Source organism: Aricia agestis, chromosome 2 (assembly GCF_905147365.1).
Source record: "Aricia agestis chromosome 2, ilAriAges1.1, whole genome shotgun sequence".
NCBI classification, from domain to species: Eukaryota; Metazoa; Arthropoda; class Insecta; order Lepidoptera; family Lycaenidae; genus Aricia; species Aricia agestis.
In genome coordinates, this window is record NC_056407.1 from 22,055,839 (window position 1) to 22,073,231 (window position 17,393).

The window sequence follows — 17,393 nt, forward strand, 5'->3', positions numbered from 1 at the left end:
TGATTAATATGCGGGAGGCTTTGCCCCTGCCCCTACTTGGGGAGGCTGGGCCCCCCCAAACCCCCCCCCCTCCTGGTAATGTTGCTAAGTAAAATGGTGTTGCGTCGTTAGTGTTGAGTTTTAATTCTCTTTCTTTAGGATCAAACTAAGTTATTTATTAATAGTGAAATTATTCTACCCTAATTTTCAACAAATAAACAGTTTTCAAGTGTCATTGGATTAATATGCGGGAGATTTGCCCCCGGACCCTACGTCGTTAGTGTTGAGTTTTAGTTCTTCTTTAAAAACAAACTAAGTTAGTTATTAAAAGTGAAATTAATCTAACCAAAACTAAACGTAAAGATTTTGAGTGTCGTTTGATTAATGTGAGGGAGGCTTAGCCCCTGTCCCTATTTGGGGGGGGGGGGGCTGCGCCCCCCCAAACCCCCCCCCCCCCCCTCCTGGTAATGTTGCCAAGAAAAATGTTATTGCGTCGTTAGTGTTAAGTTTTAGTTCTCCTTCTTTAGAATCAAACTAAGTTATTTATTAAAAGTGAAATGAATCTAACCGAAACTAAAGATACAGTTTTCAAGTGTCATTGGATTAATATGCGGGGGACTTTGCCCCCGGAACCTACTTGGGGGGGCGCAGCCCCCCAAACCCCCCCGCCCCCGCTCCTGGTAATGTTGCTAAGAAAAATGGTGTTGCGTCGTTAGTGTTGAGTTTTAATTCTCTTTCTTTAGGATCAAACTAAGTTATTTATTAATAGTGAAATTATTCTAACCAAAACTAAACGTACAGATTTTGCGTGTCGTTTGATAAATATGTGGGAGGCTTTACCCTCCTTTATGGAGAGTAACATAGGCTACTTTTGGTCTTGGAAAAACATCATGTTTCTAAAGGAGATTTGCAAGAATATTCGTATTGTACAAGATTTTCGAATTCCACGCGAGCGAAGCCGCGAGCAAAAGCTACTTAGAAAATATAAGAATGATACCATCGTTGCATAACATTATTTAAAATAATGTAACTTTACCGCTTCTGACAATTTTAATTTCATAAAGTCGGTTCAATAAGTCGGAGTAAAATCCGTCGGTACCGCTAGTGCCTACTATTATAACAATCATTATAAATATGCATAGTTTAGCTTTCACAGATTAATAATATTTTTATTCTATGGAACATTGTAATAATATTATATCATAGTCATTTCTATAGCGAGCTTTAAAGGCGATTCCGTGTTCATGTGCAAACATAAAAAAGGTGACCAAAGTTCAGTACCCCTGTTGTAAAAGGCTCGTCAAAGGTACTCGCGATAAAACAGGAGTAACTTGAAATTTTGGATTTCTCTATATGACAGCTGGTGAAAAATATATATATTTTTTAATGGATATTTTTGTGTAGTTTCATAAAAAAATAATGATTCCCTTTTATCGGATGATATAATTTATAAACTGTTTATTTAACATGTATAAAACTACGAAAAACCCAATATTTATGAAAAAAAAATTAAACCGAGTTTTTCACAAAAATATCAATTATTATCATAATTACGATAAAAATAAAATGAATTTGCTGATAATATCGTAATTAAGTAAATCCAACTTCAAAAATTGCAAATTTCTGAGTTACGACGCTACGTATTTGGATGAGGTATTATGAAACTTCTATCGCTTCGTTTTCTGTCACGATTTGTATAGAGAACGATAAATTACTTCAAGATTTTCTAAAACATGGTAGCGGTAGGGTGAATAAACGCTAGAGACAAGATAGGCTGAGAGCACTATAGTAGTGCTACTACAGAATACAATGCACAAACTGATCATTACATTATTGCATCTGATATTAATATTGTCTTATAGTATAGAATATAGTATAGTCGTATAGAATTCCCTATTTTAGATTTTTTTTTATTTAATTAATCTGCTTTTACTTAAAAAAAATAGAATACAAATTATTTTTCTCATAGTATTATTTTGTGTGAAAGACTCATGTAGAGAATAAATTAATATTCAACTTGTAATGTAGCATCAAGTTTATTTAGCACAAATTCGAACGGAGATTTAGTGGACCCCACTCCAGATTTAGTGGAATGTCACGTATTGCGTGATATTATTGGCCGTCTCGGGTTGATATTGAACATCGCGCGCCTTCAATCTAATTGTCAAATAAACTGTTCAACAAAATTGAAGCGTGATATTGCACAATACTATTGATCGTCTAGGGGCCGGCTAAGAGACTCTATGTAGAGTATAAAATATTGAACTTGTCATGTAGAATAATAGGTTTATTCAGCAGAATTTCAAACGGAGATTTACAGAATAGCCCCCTGTCTGCCGCACACATATGCGTGTTGTCTAACGATGCCACTCGGCGCCCATTGGCTGGCAGTTCGTCACCGATGGCCCACACAATGTACACAGAACGCCCACCTCAATTATATACATCAAACACCCATTTACTACGAACCTTTCGATACTTTCTATCAACAGCGTTGCTCTGTCGTCTGTAAATAAGGTTTAACTTAAACTTTTCCGTAATCTAAAATATTATATTTAGATTTTTGTCATACCCGCCGTTACCGATTCTTCCCATAAATCGTCATCACTTGTTTACTTTTAATGTATCAGTAAATGTTTAAAAAAAGATGGGTGACTGAAGATGATTCCAAATCAGGTGCTAAACGATTTTTTTAATGAGGAGTATTAAGTACACGAGTAACCCGTCAAGTGATGTGTATTACATTACGCGTACTTAAAATCTCTCAAAATAAAGAAATAGGGATGCCTGAGGAAAGGGGTGGGCTCCCTTAGACTCTGCGGTCACCCCATTTGTGATCATCTCTCATCACTTTTTAACTAGGAGATAAATAGAATACCTATGTTTACTAGGCATTTACCAAGCTGTAATCGAAAAAACGAGGCAAGTCAAAATTTGTACTTTTATGACTAGCCTCTTTCTTTAGATTGGTATATCACTTATACTGTAACAGAAAATCTAATACACACACACACACACACACACACACACACACACACACACACACACACACACACACACACACACACACACACACACACACACACACACACACACACACACACACACACACACACACACACACACACACACACACACACACACACACACACACACACACATACACACACACACACTCACTCACACTCACTCACTCACACACACTCACACACGCACGCACGCACGCACGCACGCACGCACGCACGCACGCACGCACGCACAATTGTCAATTATTGTTTTTGTTAAATTAGAATTAAACTTCGCATGCAATTAATTTGCCTATACGTATCTACTAAATGTTAACATATTTTGTTAACATTTAGTAGATACGAAAGTTGGAGGCCTGGTGTCTTGAAATACAAGCAGGAAACTGCTTAGTTTAGGACGCCAGTCTCCCCACAACATATTATGTGCACTGTATTGTAAATGTTATTTTGTGGAGAGAAAAATAAACGTTATTATTATTATTATTAGGTAAGGTAGGTACTAGGTAACGGACTACTCATAATAAAAGCTATGATGTCTGACAGTGATCGCATGTTCAAGCTGAATATTTTAAGCCAACTGTAGCTGGATACACTAAAACCATAACCCAAACTTTGCATACGAGCTGTTCCGACAGTCGTTTGCGGCGAACATAAATTTTATCTTTTTAAAATTGGATCCGCTTTTAACCTAAAATTTTCTGACTTTATCTTTCTTTTTGGTTTCTCAATATTGCGGCGTTATATCGTTTTAGGCAACGTGTTAACTCCATTTCATATTATCAGAAATCAAAAACACTGTGCTTTTGAATAATATTTGTAAACAATGTTGAGTTAAGTGACAGAGAGATAAAATAAACGTCAAGCCCCGGATAAACTATTTATTATCTTAACCTTAACAAAACACAATTCATACAAGTTCCTAATACGGAGGTTAGGGAGGGACAACAACACATAACATAAGTAGTTAACACGTAACACACAAGTTAAGAATGCAAGCATGCACTTATGTGTGGTCCCTGCAAACAAAATTTGTTTTTGGTAGTATAAATTTTATATCAATTAGAATAATAGGACATTGTTTATTATGAAAAACTATAGATTCGCTATACGTGAATTCGCTTGACGTAGTTGGAAATTTCGCGTTTCGCGGTGTCTATTGACAAACTCTATCTGCTGTACACTTTATCTCTCTGTAGGGCTGCTGTAAGAGATTTCTTTTAGAAATAAGTATGTCCTTTGTGCAGTCTTTCCGTGTATCATTATTTGTTTCATGTGTACAATAAATTGTTATATAAATAAAATAAAAGTAAATAAACTCCTAAGCTGCTGGGCCGATTGTGTTCGATGTGTGCTTATGATGTGGGTCCTAGAATCGACCAATGACCAACCGATTTCCATGGATTTGCATTCGTTGGAAAGGTCTCGGGCTCACGGAGCCCGAGACCTTTCCAACGAATTTTCCAAATTCCATTTCCACCAATTTCAAAATTTCCAACGAAATTTCCAAAGCAGGAAAACAGGCAAAACAACTTTTGCCGAGACAGCAATTTAGATATAATGAATTGAAACTGAAATAGCCGCAAAATATAACTAATGTTATCTCTGATGTGGTTTATCAGCTTTTAGCTTATCGCGTCAGTTTGTCGGCGGGATAGATGACAGCGTGTGTTGTAATGTTTCCACTCTCCACGAGGTAATTAAGTAAAGTGCCTAATTTTGTCCAAAAGTCCGTATCAGATTGCGGTAATTGCATGAAATATATCCGTACTATGCTAATATTACAAATGCGAAAGTATAGTATGTCTGTATGTTACCTCTTCACGCAAAACCGCTGAACCGACTTTGCTAAAAACTATGGATACACTTTAAGTCCCGGGAAAGGACACAGGATACTTTTTATCCCGGAGAAATGTACGGTTCCCGCGCGATTAACGGATTTTGGCGTGACCTGAGTTGCAAAACGTTTTAATAATGACTGATAACATTTCGTATCAATGTTTTGAGTAGTAGCCAAAACATTGAGACATGATATAACATTAATACACAATATGCTTATAAACATGATAATCTAAGTAAACTCCGTTTATCTAAAAGTAAAAAAAAAACAAAAGTATGTCGTGTCACGTGGCGTTTCAAAGACTATCTTGGAACTTTCTACGCTTAAACGGGGATTACAGTAGAGCCGTACATTTTGGCACGATATGAAATCCTGCTTCTCTTCTAAACTCACTAAGCGTAATCACAAAACTTCTTAGTAGTTTGATGTTATCACTAATAATTTGTGATGACATCAAACTACTATGAAGTTTTTTGATTACCCTTAGTGAGTTTTGAAGAGAAGCATTGTTTGACTGTGACTACGTTTTAATATCAGAGAAGTTGATTCCTAGGCAGATGGCGGTCCTACTGTAATTTAGTCGCTTTAAGTCAAACCTATCCGACCAATTACAATCACAGCTAACATTGAAATGACATAAGCCGACCACATGACGTAGGTCCGTCAACTGCCTAGGAATCAATTTCCTCGATGGTACATTTTTGAAATGTGACTACGCCTTAGTCCGGATTATCAAAATCAGCTCAGTAATTTCAGAACCTTAGCAATGTAAAAAAAATATAACATATAAGTAAGGAAGACTAAAGCCGAAGCCGAAGCATGGCTCTACTTCTTTTTAAATGGTAGAGCCATGCTTCGGTACGAATGGGCCAGCTCGACCGGAGAAATACCACGGCTCACAGAAAACCGGCGTGAAACAGCGTTTGCGCTGTGTTTCGCCGAGTGAGTGACTTTACCGGAGGCCCAATCCCCTACCCTATTCCCTTTCCAAACCTTCCCTCTTCCCTTCCTTACCCTCCCCTTTTCCCTCTTAAAAGGCCGGCAACGCACCTGCAGCTCTTCTGATGTTGCGAGTGTCCATGGGCGACGGAAGTTGTTTTACATCAGGTGACCTGTTTGCTCGTTTGCCCCCTTATTTCATAAAAAAAATTAACGCATCAATCCCCAAGCGGCAGTCGGCTGCCGCATGACAATTGAAAATTTATTGTGTCTGCGATACCCACGATGAAGGTGTTAATACTATTCATATTCGGATGTTACCTACTTGATGTAAATATACTATTTTGGGAGAATTGTATAATTGTATAATTTATTTTTCCTTCTGCGATAGATGAAAAACTCAAACTGATTAGTGATTACTGATTACTATAAAGGAAAATAATGTGAAATGCGAGTTAAGAGCTTTTTGTAATACTACTTCCTAACCTAGGCTGTACGTTTCTTCTTTGGAACTATTACTAAAGTCTAGGTCCTAAGAGTTTAATGAAAATATTAAAAACTAACTCAATTATAATTATAGGAAATATTCATAGTAAGTTGCGTGTTCTTGCATTCCCGCTCGCTTCATCTTGATTATGTTTTACAAATAATAAAGCGGCTAAGCTAGAACCTTGTACGAACGCGGCAGTATATAACTTCAATCAAGCGCCTAGCGTAAATTATACGTTCTAGCTGTCTAGCTAAAATATCATGAAATATTACTGACAGGTAACATGAGATCGGGATGGAATTTCAACACAATCGCAAGGTTACTGTCAGCAGAAGAAGGGGTTATTAGGTACTCATTATAAACTGGCTTTGGAGTTTGTTTATTTTAAAACGTGACTGTGATTAGGATATTAGTTTGTAATGTAATTAATGTAACCCCAATGTGCTTGGCAACGATATAATTTGTAACTAACATTCCATTCCAACTGCAGATAAATACTGTTATTTAACATATCTCGTTCAGGAACAAGGGCCCTGTGCCCCTGCGCCACGAATTTAGCATCGTTAACCTCCTTGCGGTATCTAATTATTGCTTTATTAAACGCCTACATTTATATTCCCCGCCACTATTACGGTTAAGGACTTAATTAGGGGTTGCCGCAGGCGCTTGAAGTAATACATGAAAAAGCGACGTACCGGGTCTATGATCCCAGCCATGGGCACTGACACTGCGTCCTCTCCCCCCGCCGCCACCAGCTTCTCCAGCACTTTAAGGGTCTGCTCCACCGCCGACCACTCCCCCTTTTGCGCGAGCCCCAGGATCTTGGCCGCAGCATCCCGCATGTTGACGCCGGCGCTCGGCGGCTTGGGTGCCTCGGCGGCACCGTTGACATCCTTGGTCTCCTTCTTGTCCCCATTGTTGGACGCGGTCTCGTCCTTCTCGTCCGGCTTCGAGGGCTGCTTCTGCGTCGTCTTGTCCTCCTCCGTGGGCGGGGGGTTCTTCTTCGGCGGGCCCTTGCCCTTTTTGCCGCCGGCTTGAGACATTCTCGCATGCCAGTCTACCCTGAGTCACAGCACGAGAGCGCGATCATGATGGGCGCCGGTGCGGCCGGCAGGGCGGGCGGGCCACGACTGCGGCAGTTGCGTAGCGCCGAGCCTCGCCTCGCCTCTTGCATGATTCCAGTAAATAAAGTCGGCGGCAACGCAACTCGAATTTACAAACAAACGTAGAAAGGCGATGTCTCAGAATGTCTCATGCACTGACCCAATTCTGGCGGTGGGGGTTGAATATCGGAACCATTAAAATAATTTCACACTCCTTTTGTTGAAATGGTAGCAATTACGAAGCTACGTGCTGAGAGCTGGCGGCAAATTATTAATTAAAGTTTTTTTTGGATAGCTGCTGTGCCAGTTACATTTCTGGGCTCTTGCCTTTAAGTATTGTTTTTTTTTAATGAAATAAGGGGGCAAACGAACAAACGGGTCACCTGATGGAAAGCAACTTCCGTCGCCCATGGACACTCGCAGCATCAGGAGAGCTGCAGGTGCATCGCCGTCCTTTTAAGAGGGAATAGGGTAATAGGGGAGGGTAGGGATGGGAAGGGAAGGGAATTGGGTAGGGGATTGGGCCTCCGGTAAACTCGCTCACTCGGTGAAACACAGCGCAAGCGCTGTTTCACGCCGGTTTTCTGTGAGAACGTGATATTTCTTCGGTCGAGTCGGCCCATTCGTGCCGAAGCATAGCTCTCTCACGTATAATTGGTACTACAATTATTTTACAATATTAGGTGGTTTACTGAAGAACAGTAAGCGTTAAAAAAACTCTATTTCACAACTTTGATTAGGTTTTTAATTAATTGCAATTTGCAAGGCTACAAAAGCGTGAATAGAATTTAAGGCAAGTTTTGTTTTGTCACGGTTCAACGACATTTTTTGAGTCACTGCCTTTTTTATGATTCACTAATCACTATAGCGGATTCGTTGGAATTTATTAATACTATGATTACTCGCTTTCTTTTCTTCCTTCTAATGGCTGAAGAAATTGCAACTTGGCGTGGGCAAAAGAAAATTCGTTATTGAAGAACAATTCCGAGAGTGACAGAATTGCATTACAGAGTTCTCTAAGTAACTGTTGTTATAATTAAAAGTTATTTTGTAACGTATTAGGTACATGTGTATTCCCAAATTTTAGTGGAAAACTTCATTTCTCTAACTGCGTTTTCTAAACATATTGCGTAAAGTTCAGGATTATCTGCATTAATAAATAATAGATTTATTAGCGAATAAAGCAATCAGATGATTATAAATGTATTCGTTTGTTTCATAGAAAGTAAGGCTTTATAGCTAATATACTATATTTTTTATATATTTCAGATACGTCGAAGCAGCGAATCTGACCAATGACAGAGAGGACTACTTACTACGTGTACAAAGTAAATGAACTGGGGCTCCATTTTTTCGATTGTGTTAAATTAGTAACATCTACAGTATAAACAGTTTTAAAACTCCAAATAGCATAATAGCACAGTGTATTTTTAAATATCAATTTTTATTTAAAAGGCAACATTAAATTGACCCAATAAGTGTAGCTAGGCATAATTCTTGCGGTGAGCCGCATAACATTTTTTTAAGAGAACACAGCTAATATAAAACTTAATATAGCTGATCTATAAAGGATTTAAGAATCTCAACATTCAGGACCCCAAACGGACATCAAATTCTGAAACATGGATATTAAGGCGTTAGAATGGGGTCTCGGAAAGTCGATTGTATCGGCCTCAGGAGGTCAAGCGAATTTGCATGTGTTCGTCACAGAGGGGAGGTCGCGTGCGCCCTCGCTTCCGGCGGAGGGGGGCGGAGGAGGGGGCGGCCTCGATTCTACCACCAAGATCAGATACACCCCCCATATTAAGGTCGATAGCCTTTTTCACTTTTGCACAGAAGATATTTTACTAAAAAAATAGATAATATTATAGGGTTGGTACAGGGGCTGGGAAAAATTACGGAATTAAAAAAATGCATTTCTAAAAGATTTTTTGGGAAAAGATCTTTGTTGCTTGAAGACTGTCCATGTTGCTCTGGACATCTCTTCCTCACGGGCAACGATGGATAGCTGTAATGCCATGATCACACCTACCGAGTAGAGTGGCAAGACAGGGCTCTCGGTCGAGCACTCGGCATGTGTCTACTTGGCCGAGAACACTGTACGTCTACTCGGTGGGTATAATCAGGTCCTAATTTCCATCAAGACAACGAAGCATATACTATAGCGTCGATTGTGCCCAATCATAGACGAATGTTATGCCGTCTGCGCGCTTCGCTTGTATTCCACACATGCCAATGTGAAGAGCAGCATTACGTAAAGGAAGTCGATGAAATAGTTTAAGAAATATAATTAGAAGACTTTAGAAATAGTTTTAGAAAAATAATTCAGAAGACTTTAGAGCCTGTTTCACCACTTCCTAATAAGTGCCGGATTATCCACAACTTTTTTGACTAGCCTATCCAGCACTTATCAGGAAGTGGTAAAATAGGCCCTCTATCTGTCAAGTTAAGTGGTGGATAGCCTATCCGGCATTTATCAGGAAGTGGTAAATAAGCCCTGAAGTAATAAAAATAAAGAATTAAGAGTCAAAATCAGATATGAGCTTTAAATTACGTGGAGCGTAAAAATGCATGACGTTAATGGGCTGTTAAAAGTGCATTTTTCACGTCTGTAATTAGCCGCCCCCGTCCCCGGCCTTGATCTCTGACTTTATGGTCAGCTTCAGGACTACAGTACTCCGTTTTAATTCATTTTAATATAAATGTAAACAAAAAATAAAGACGACCAAATTAATCTACCTTTGTATTTTATTTCTGCTCGACTTATACAACATGACTGGTGAGACATGTTCAATACTTAAGTAGAGTACTCTGTACTCGATTCTCATTATAATTATGTAATAAAATTACGTACTTAATTGTTTTCCGAATTTCCCTTTAAATAAATGAATCATGGACACTAAGTTAATTACGCGGCTAGGCAAGTAAGCTATGTGGCCGGCGCGGCGTGCGTCACCAAAGAAACACCACGGTATATAATTATTTAACTTTGGGCATACATTTACTCAGTATATATATATATATATATATATATATATATATATATATATATATATATATATATATATATATATATATATATATATATATATATATATATATATATATATATATATATATATATATATATATACATATATATATATATATATATATATATACGTAAGGCTCTATGCAAGAGCTAAGAGTCTATTAGCGAGCTATGCCGCTATTAGCAGGCTACGCCGCTATTAGCGGGCAAAGGCCCTATAAGAAGGCTTAGGCTTTATAAGCGTTCTAAAGCGCCATTAGCTGGCTAGGCAGTAAACGAGAGCTAAGGCTAATAGGTAGCCAAGGCTCAGACATTTACAATACACATTTTTGTCTCCGAATAAGCAGCTCGTTACATAATAGTATGTACCATCGAGGAAATTGATTCGTAGGCAGTTGACAGACCAACGTTATTTGGTCGGATCATGTCAATTCAATGTTAATTGTGATCTGTCGGCTGGGTTTGATGTAACGCGACCAAACTACGTAGGTCCCCTATCTGCCTAGGAATCAACTTCTCTGAACGTTAAAATTAAAATATACTCTTTTTATTTGCCTTAAAGTGTTTAAATTGAAGTTTTTAAAACTGCAGTCTTTTTATTTGCGAAGCGTTTAAATTGAAGTTTTTATAATTTCAGTCTGAGTTCCACCGATTCGCGGCTTATTTAAATTATTTTTTATGAAATAAACGTTGAAATCAAAGTTATTTATAGAATCATCTACATACTACGAGTATAGACTCGTAAAGGTATTTAAATCTACTATTCTTTAATTTATTAACTTTAACTATTAATGTTTGTAATGTAAGTCTAGGTCAAATTACCTAAAGTCTAAATTTAAGTTAATAAATATTTACGTTGAATACTAAGTACTAAGCAAATTGTTTTACTATAAGGTGGTACCGTCTTGACTACGAAATAAACTTTTTACTTGTAATGAATACAACTTGTAATAATTTATTAATAAATCTTTGTAATTTTACTTTCGGCAATCCCAAGATCTGTTTATCGCACATAACCTGTATTTTTTTCTGGAGAAAATTACTATGCCATAAGCAGGATCTCCAGGATCCTCTAACCTCTATATTCTTTAAATTTTATTCTAAAGAAGATAGAGGGCCTGTTTCACCACTTGGCCAAATGCCGGATAGGCTAATCCACCACTTAACTTGACAGATAGAGTATGGAGAATGTGTCAAAAAAGCTGTAGATAGTTTTATAAGATTAATATCACGTTACATATACACAATGAAGTTTAATTTACATTTTATGAATTAATAAAGTCAATTTGCAAGTAAATCAGGTTTTAAATAATGTTGTTAATTGTTATAGTGCATCTTGTTTGACCCTTAGCTAAAGTAAACGCCAATGCAGATACGCGACCGACGTATGCAGTGAAACACTTTCCATAGCAGCTGCTGAATTTTTAATAGTTTACCTGTCTATCTGTTTTGATATAGTTTCAACTACGTGCAAGGGAAGCTCAGAAATACTTATCCCACCAAAAACATTTCTTGTAAAATGTTGCCGAGACGACCACATAAGGTTTACCCTGTGAAAAAGATATGAGATCTCATGTAGAGCCAAGCTTATGAATCTACACGGCCTAACTATACTGACTCTAACTTCGAAAAATTCTATAAACCACTAAATATGTATGTCTTCGCCATTTTGCTACCGTCGCGGAGGTGATGCGAATATTTAGTTTCTAATCTGAAGTTAGGAACGAAACCCACTATACGTGAAAGAGCCATGCTTCGACACGAATGGGCCGGCTCGACCGGAGAAATACCACATTCTCACAGAAAACCGGCGTGAAACAGCGCTTGCGCTGTGTTTCGCCGAGTGAGTGAGTTTACCGGAGGCCCAATCCCCTACCCTATTCCTTTCCCTACCCTCCCCTATTCCCTTCCCTACCCTCCCCTATTACCCTATTCTCTTTTAAAAGGCCGGCAACGCACCTGCAGCTCTTCTGATGCTGCGAGTGTCCATGGCGACGGGAAGTTGTTTTCCATCAGGTGACCCGTTTGCTCGTTTGCCCCCTTATTTTCATTAAAAAAAAATAGCCGAGCCATACATATTTACCGATAATATGTAGAATTTGTTTAAGTTAGGGTCAGTAGAGTAAGTCCGTATAGATTCAAAAGCATGTAGAGCACATGAGATCTCATAATATTATCTTTTTCACAGGGTAAACCTTATGAATGAATAAATGAATGAATGAATATACTTTATTGCATTTACACATAGGTACATAATATATAGAAATTCAAACTTATTAAGTACTAATAACTAAATAAACACAAAAGGCGGCTTTATTGCTATGCAGCAATTTCTTCCAAGCAACCGAAAAGCAGGAAATTATTATTTTATATAAAAAGCAAATAGGCAATGTGCAAAAACACAAACTTATGTGGTCGTCTCGGCTACATTTTACAACTCTTATGTCAAATTGAGACTTTGTATGCTTGATTAGTCTACGATTTACATTATATGCAGGGAATATGAACTATCTGGTACATCGGAAACCAACTCTATGAGGGTTCAAAAAACGACGAAACACTTCGAGAAAAGGTAGGTAGTGCCCTAGCGCTTCGCTTGGCTTTGGCGCATGTTTCGTACTTTAAAATTATTATTTTTTACAAAATTATTATTTTTAACAAAAAATTAAAACCGACTTCCAACGTAAAAACAATAATAATATGAACTAAAAAGTATTAAATAACTCTTACTCTATAATAGTGCCTTTTTCAGAATTCGTCTAAATCTAAACTATTTCTGTACATACTACAGTCTTCATCATTTTGAAGTCGGTACCAGCCATAGACTTAATATATACTGTCGTACCAGCTAATTTTATAGAGAGTTCAGTCAATGTCAGAATATCTGAAGCTTTTGGGACTGGTACCGACTTCAAAGTAATGAAGACTGTAGTATGTACTGAAATAGTTTAGATTTAGACGAATTCTGAAAAAGGCACTATTATAGAGTAAGAGTTATTTAATACTTTTTAGTTCATATTATTATTGTTTTTACCTTGGAAGTCGGTTTTAATTTTTTGTTAAAAATAATAATTTCACTCTTTTTAGTTATCTACGAGATAAGGCTTTATGCGTAAATAACCACTACGAATGTTAACTATTCACATTATGTTACTGTAAGCGAAATTGTGGTAAATGCTTGCAGTTATCTAAGCGATGCTGCAATTTAAAAACTTTTTCTTTAAAGGTTCAGGAGTTCTGTTCAGTGCCTTTGGACCAAGAGACACCTTCGCATGAACTTTCTCTTATTCGTAACATATGTTTAAGTTACTTGAAACAAATTTTAACCACTATGAGTCTTTTGATAAATTTCAAGGATTTCCCTCGATTGCTCATAGATCAGCCCACCACTTTCGTAATTATTATACAAAATCAAGAGTATATCCTATACAACAACACAAGAATTTTGAAAATCAGTCCACAAACAGCGAAATAATCATCAAAAACATCTGCTTCGATGCAAAATATCACGAAAAGCATCAATAATTGGGTCATAATGTGATGACCCATGGCATAATTATGATTGTGATGATGATGATCAATTAAATTGATGTATTGGCTTATGCTTTCAGTTATTTAAACAACGCCGAAATCCCCGAACCTGTATCTATAAAGATTTAAAAGTTCTGTTGGGTACCTTCGGATCCAGGGTATAACCTGGTGCGAAATCTTACTTTTTGGTAGCATTTACCTCGAATGCTTCAGAAAAAATTGAAATCACTATATGTTTTGGTACAAGTTTCAAGGAGTCCCCTCGATTCCTCCAGGATCCCATCATCAGATCACCACTTTTGTGAACATGGTACCAAATTCGAGTTAAACCCTATACAACACAAAAAGAATTTTGAAAATCGGATCACAAACGGCTGAGTTATCGTTGAACATACAAATAAAAAAAATAAAAAATATATATATACATACAGCCGAACGTATTACCTCCTCCTTTTTGGACGTCGGTAAAAATATATTACATTACAAAAAAATGTATAATTATATGAACTAAAAAGTTGTAAATAATTTTTTCTATTTAATTTGCCTTTTTCCGTATTCGGCTAAAACTCAACTATTTCTGTACTCAATCTTCATCATTTTGAAGTCGGTACCAGATATAGCTGAATCTTCAGTCTGCCAGAATATTTGAAACTTTTGTAACTGACTGTAAATCAATATAACGCTACAGTAATTGACACCTGTATGAATATATTTTATTGTTTTTATCCTGGTAATACACTGAATGCGGCTATAGATATTACACCAAAATATCTACATTCCATAAGTACAAGATGTTGTCAAGTGGCCCACTTGTAATTTATTCGCGTGACACAACAAATGACCCTATTTATGCAAAATGAGTCCAACCATTGCCAAAATTGAGTTAATAATTCAGAAGTATTCCAAAATGGCCCTTTTATCGACCCTATGAAGATCGTACTAATCTAACATTTTTTTCAGAACAAAACATTTTCACAACAAAGTTACCGACTAACAAATTAATGAGTATTGTTTTTTTTATATAGATCCAAAGTACATGGTCTCTCGATATATTTTTTAACTAGGCAAGTAGAATCATGCGACTTGGTTGCTGTTTGCATATTAAGGTAAAAGCACTAATAGTAGACTCGGAACTAATAGATGACACTTACGTCAAAAATACCATAAAAATAAGAATTACTCTAATTTTTTCTCAACACTATAAATTTTATAAGCTTCTCAAGCTATCTGTTGATGTGAAAAAATATATTTGGGACGCCTTCGGGAACAAAAGTTTAAAATGGGATCAGTTTTCGTAAATAATGTGACCACGTCAACACGCGCTCGGCAATTTCTTAGCAAATAGGTTAAGGAAGGCGAAAAGTTGCACGTAAGTTTTGAATACATTTATTTGATTTTTTGTAATTACTATTGATTTCATTGGATTAATGGCCATTTTGTATACACTAATTAATGTTTATTTATGATTTTTTTTCCATTTTCCCTAACAATATAAAGGATGTCTACTATTAGTTCTTGAAAATGTAAAAAACCTAATAGATGACATGGATCTCATCTTTTAGTTTTGCAATACATACTAAAGTTATTTTGTAGTTTATTCTTCTGCAAATATCACCACTATTCTCTGAAAATATAATTCTATTAACAAACTAACAAATTAGAAGTACTTACTGTACCTAAAAATGGACATGTTAGACCTAGTACTGATCTAAAAATCAATTGCTTTAGTTTTTTAGCAGTAAAAGAAGAGCTGAGAAAAGAAAGAAGAAAAAAGAAGAGGCAAGAAAAGCATGGAGACTAAAGACTGAAAATAAATTTACTAGGAAAAAAATATGAAAAATAAAAATAACGGGAAAGATAGTTTCAGCATGGAAGAAGAATGGATAGAATCTGGAGACAACGTGGATAATATTTCATATGCATGTAGTTACTATGATGAAGTAAATTAAATCTTAAAAAAAAACGGCAAATAAAGACCTAATAATAGGAAAAATGTAAAATGTAATGTAATGTTCTATGTCAACTATTAGTTCATATTGGTGTCTACAGTGATGTTCGTTTTCTGTGATGTCATCTATTAGTTGTTATGACTAAGTTTACAAAAATACCAATAATATATATTTTTTATTGATTTGTCAGAGAATAATTATAAGAGTTTTATTTTGTAAGAGTTACTAAAGACATGGAAGAATTTATCGATCCTCTATTTTCATAAACATATATTTTATAACATTCAAATGTTTTATGTTTCCTTAAAGCGTCTGCCATTAGTGCTTTTACCTTAAAAAGGCCTAGTTCTTAATATTTTACAAAGACTCACGTGGCCGTGGCTGTTTTTTTATATAAATTATTACCATTCTGTTTTTTTCAATCTAGATAAGAAGAGACTTTATCGTAAAACGATAAAGTCTTCCTTATAAATACTAATTATTTCTTAATTAAAATCAACAAATAAATCATCCTCCATATAAACATAATGTCTTAAACATCCCAGATATTATGTTTAAGAGATCTAGAATATTATATTTTAATTTTTAAACATTTAATAGGCCATATTGTCCTTTGAATCTTTAAAATTCCATCAAGTGAGTGATTCTTATACTTACAGTAGAATTTTATTATAAATTTTAAAATTAAAAATTGTTTAAAAAATAAGATATACTCAAAATAAATAAAATATTTATTAAAACCAGTGAATTTAAATAAAACATTATTATTAAAAAATAGCAACACTTTGTAAAAGCGCGCGTTCATGATTTATGAAATCATGAATAATTGAAATAGGATTTGTTGGATACAAATCCTTTACGTTCATAAGAGTTCTTTAAAAAAAACGGGCGCGCGCGCCATAGACTTAATATATACTGTCGTACGCGCGCCTAGCCTGTTTAAAAATAGATTTATCGAATTTATTTGTGGAGTAAATACTAACAATGGGAAAAATAAAAACCAAGATAAGTACTATGGTTTCTAATTGTCTCAAACAATCAAATAATTTACTTTACCGTTACCATTTTTACAGAATAAAAAGTACACTATGTAACGGGATTTATAGTAGGTAACTCTTATAATATAATAGTAGTAATGGTTTTTTTTCAGAATTTTATGATAACTCTCTATCAAGAAGCCCAACGCAAGTCGCAGTCGGAAATAATGCTATAGAAAACGATATTGAAGGGTTTTCAAGCCTACTGGATTTTGATTTAGAATTAGATAATACAATTTAGATTAATAGTTCTTAGCATTTAATTTACTTTAAAATAGTTTTGTTTTTTTTAGATTTATATACTTACATAGTTATAAATTCTTATTTAAATAATAAACAAATACGTTACGAAATCTGAGGTTTTTCATTAACCCATACTAATTACTTATACAGTGTGTTAGTGTAAACACCGTTATCCTTCAAACCATCACTACTAATGCGAAAGTGTGTCTGTCTGTCTGTCTGTCTATC

At 35.9% G+C, this 17,393-nt stretch overlaps 1 protein-coding gene across 1 annotated transcript in view; it reads right to left on the minus strand.

The window, feature by feature from the left end:
* Positions 1-7,324, minus strand: part of LOC121735824 (serine/threonine-protein phosphatase 6 regulatory ankyrin repeat subunit A) — a 49,902-nt gene extending 42,578 nt beyond the window's left edge. The window contains exon 1 of the mRNA XM_042126788.1: positions 6,967-7,324. Within this exon, the coding sequence (XP_041982722.1) occupies positions 6,967-7,314 (348 nt within the window). The 5' untranslated portion in view covers positions 7,315-7,324. The remainder of the gene's footprint in view (positions 1-6,966) is intronic.
* Between the last annotated feature and the right edge of the window lie 10,069 nt (positions 7,325-17,393).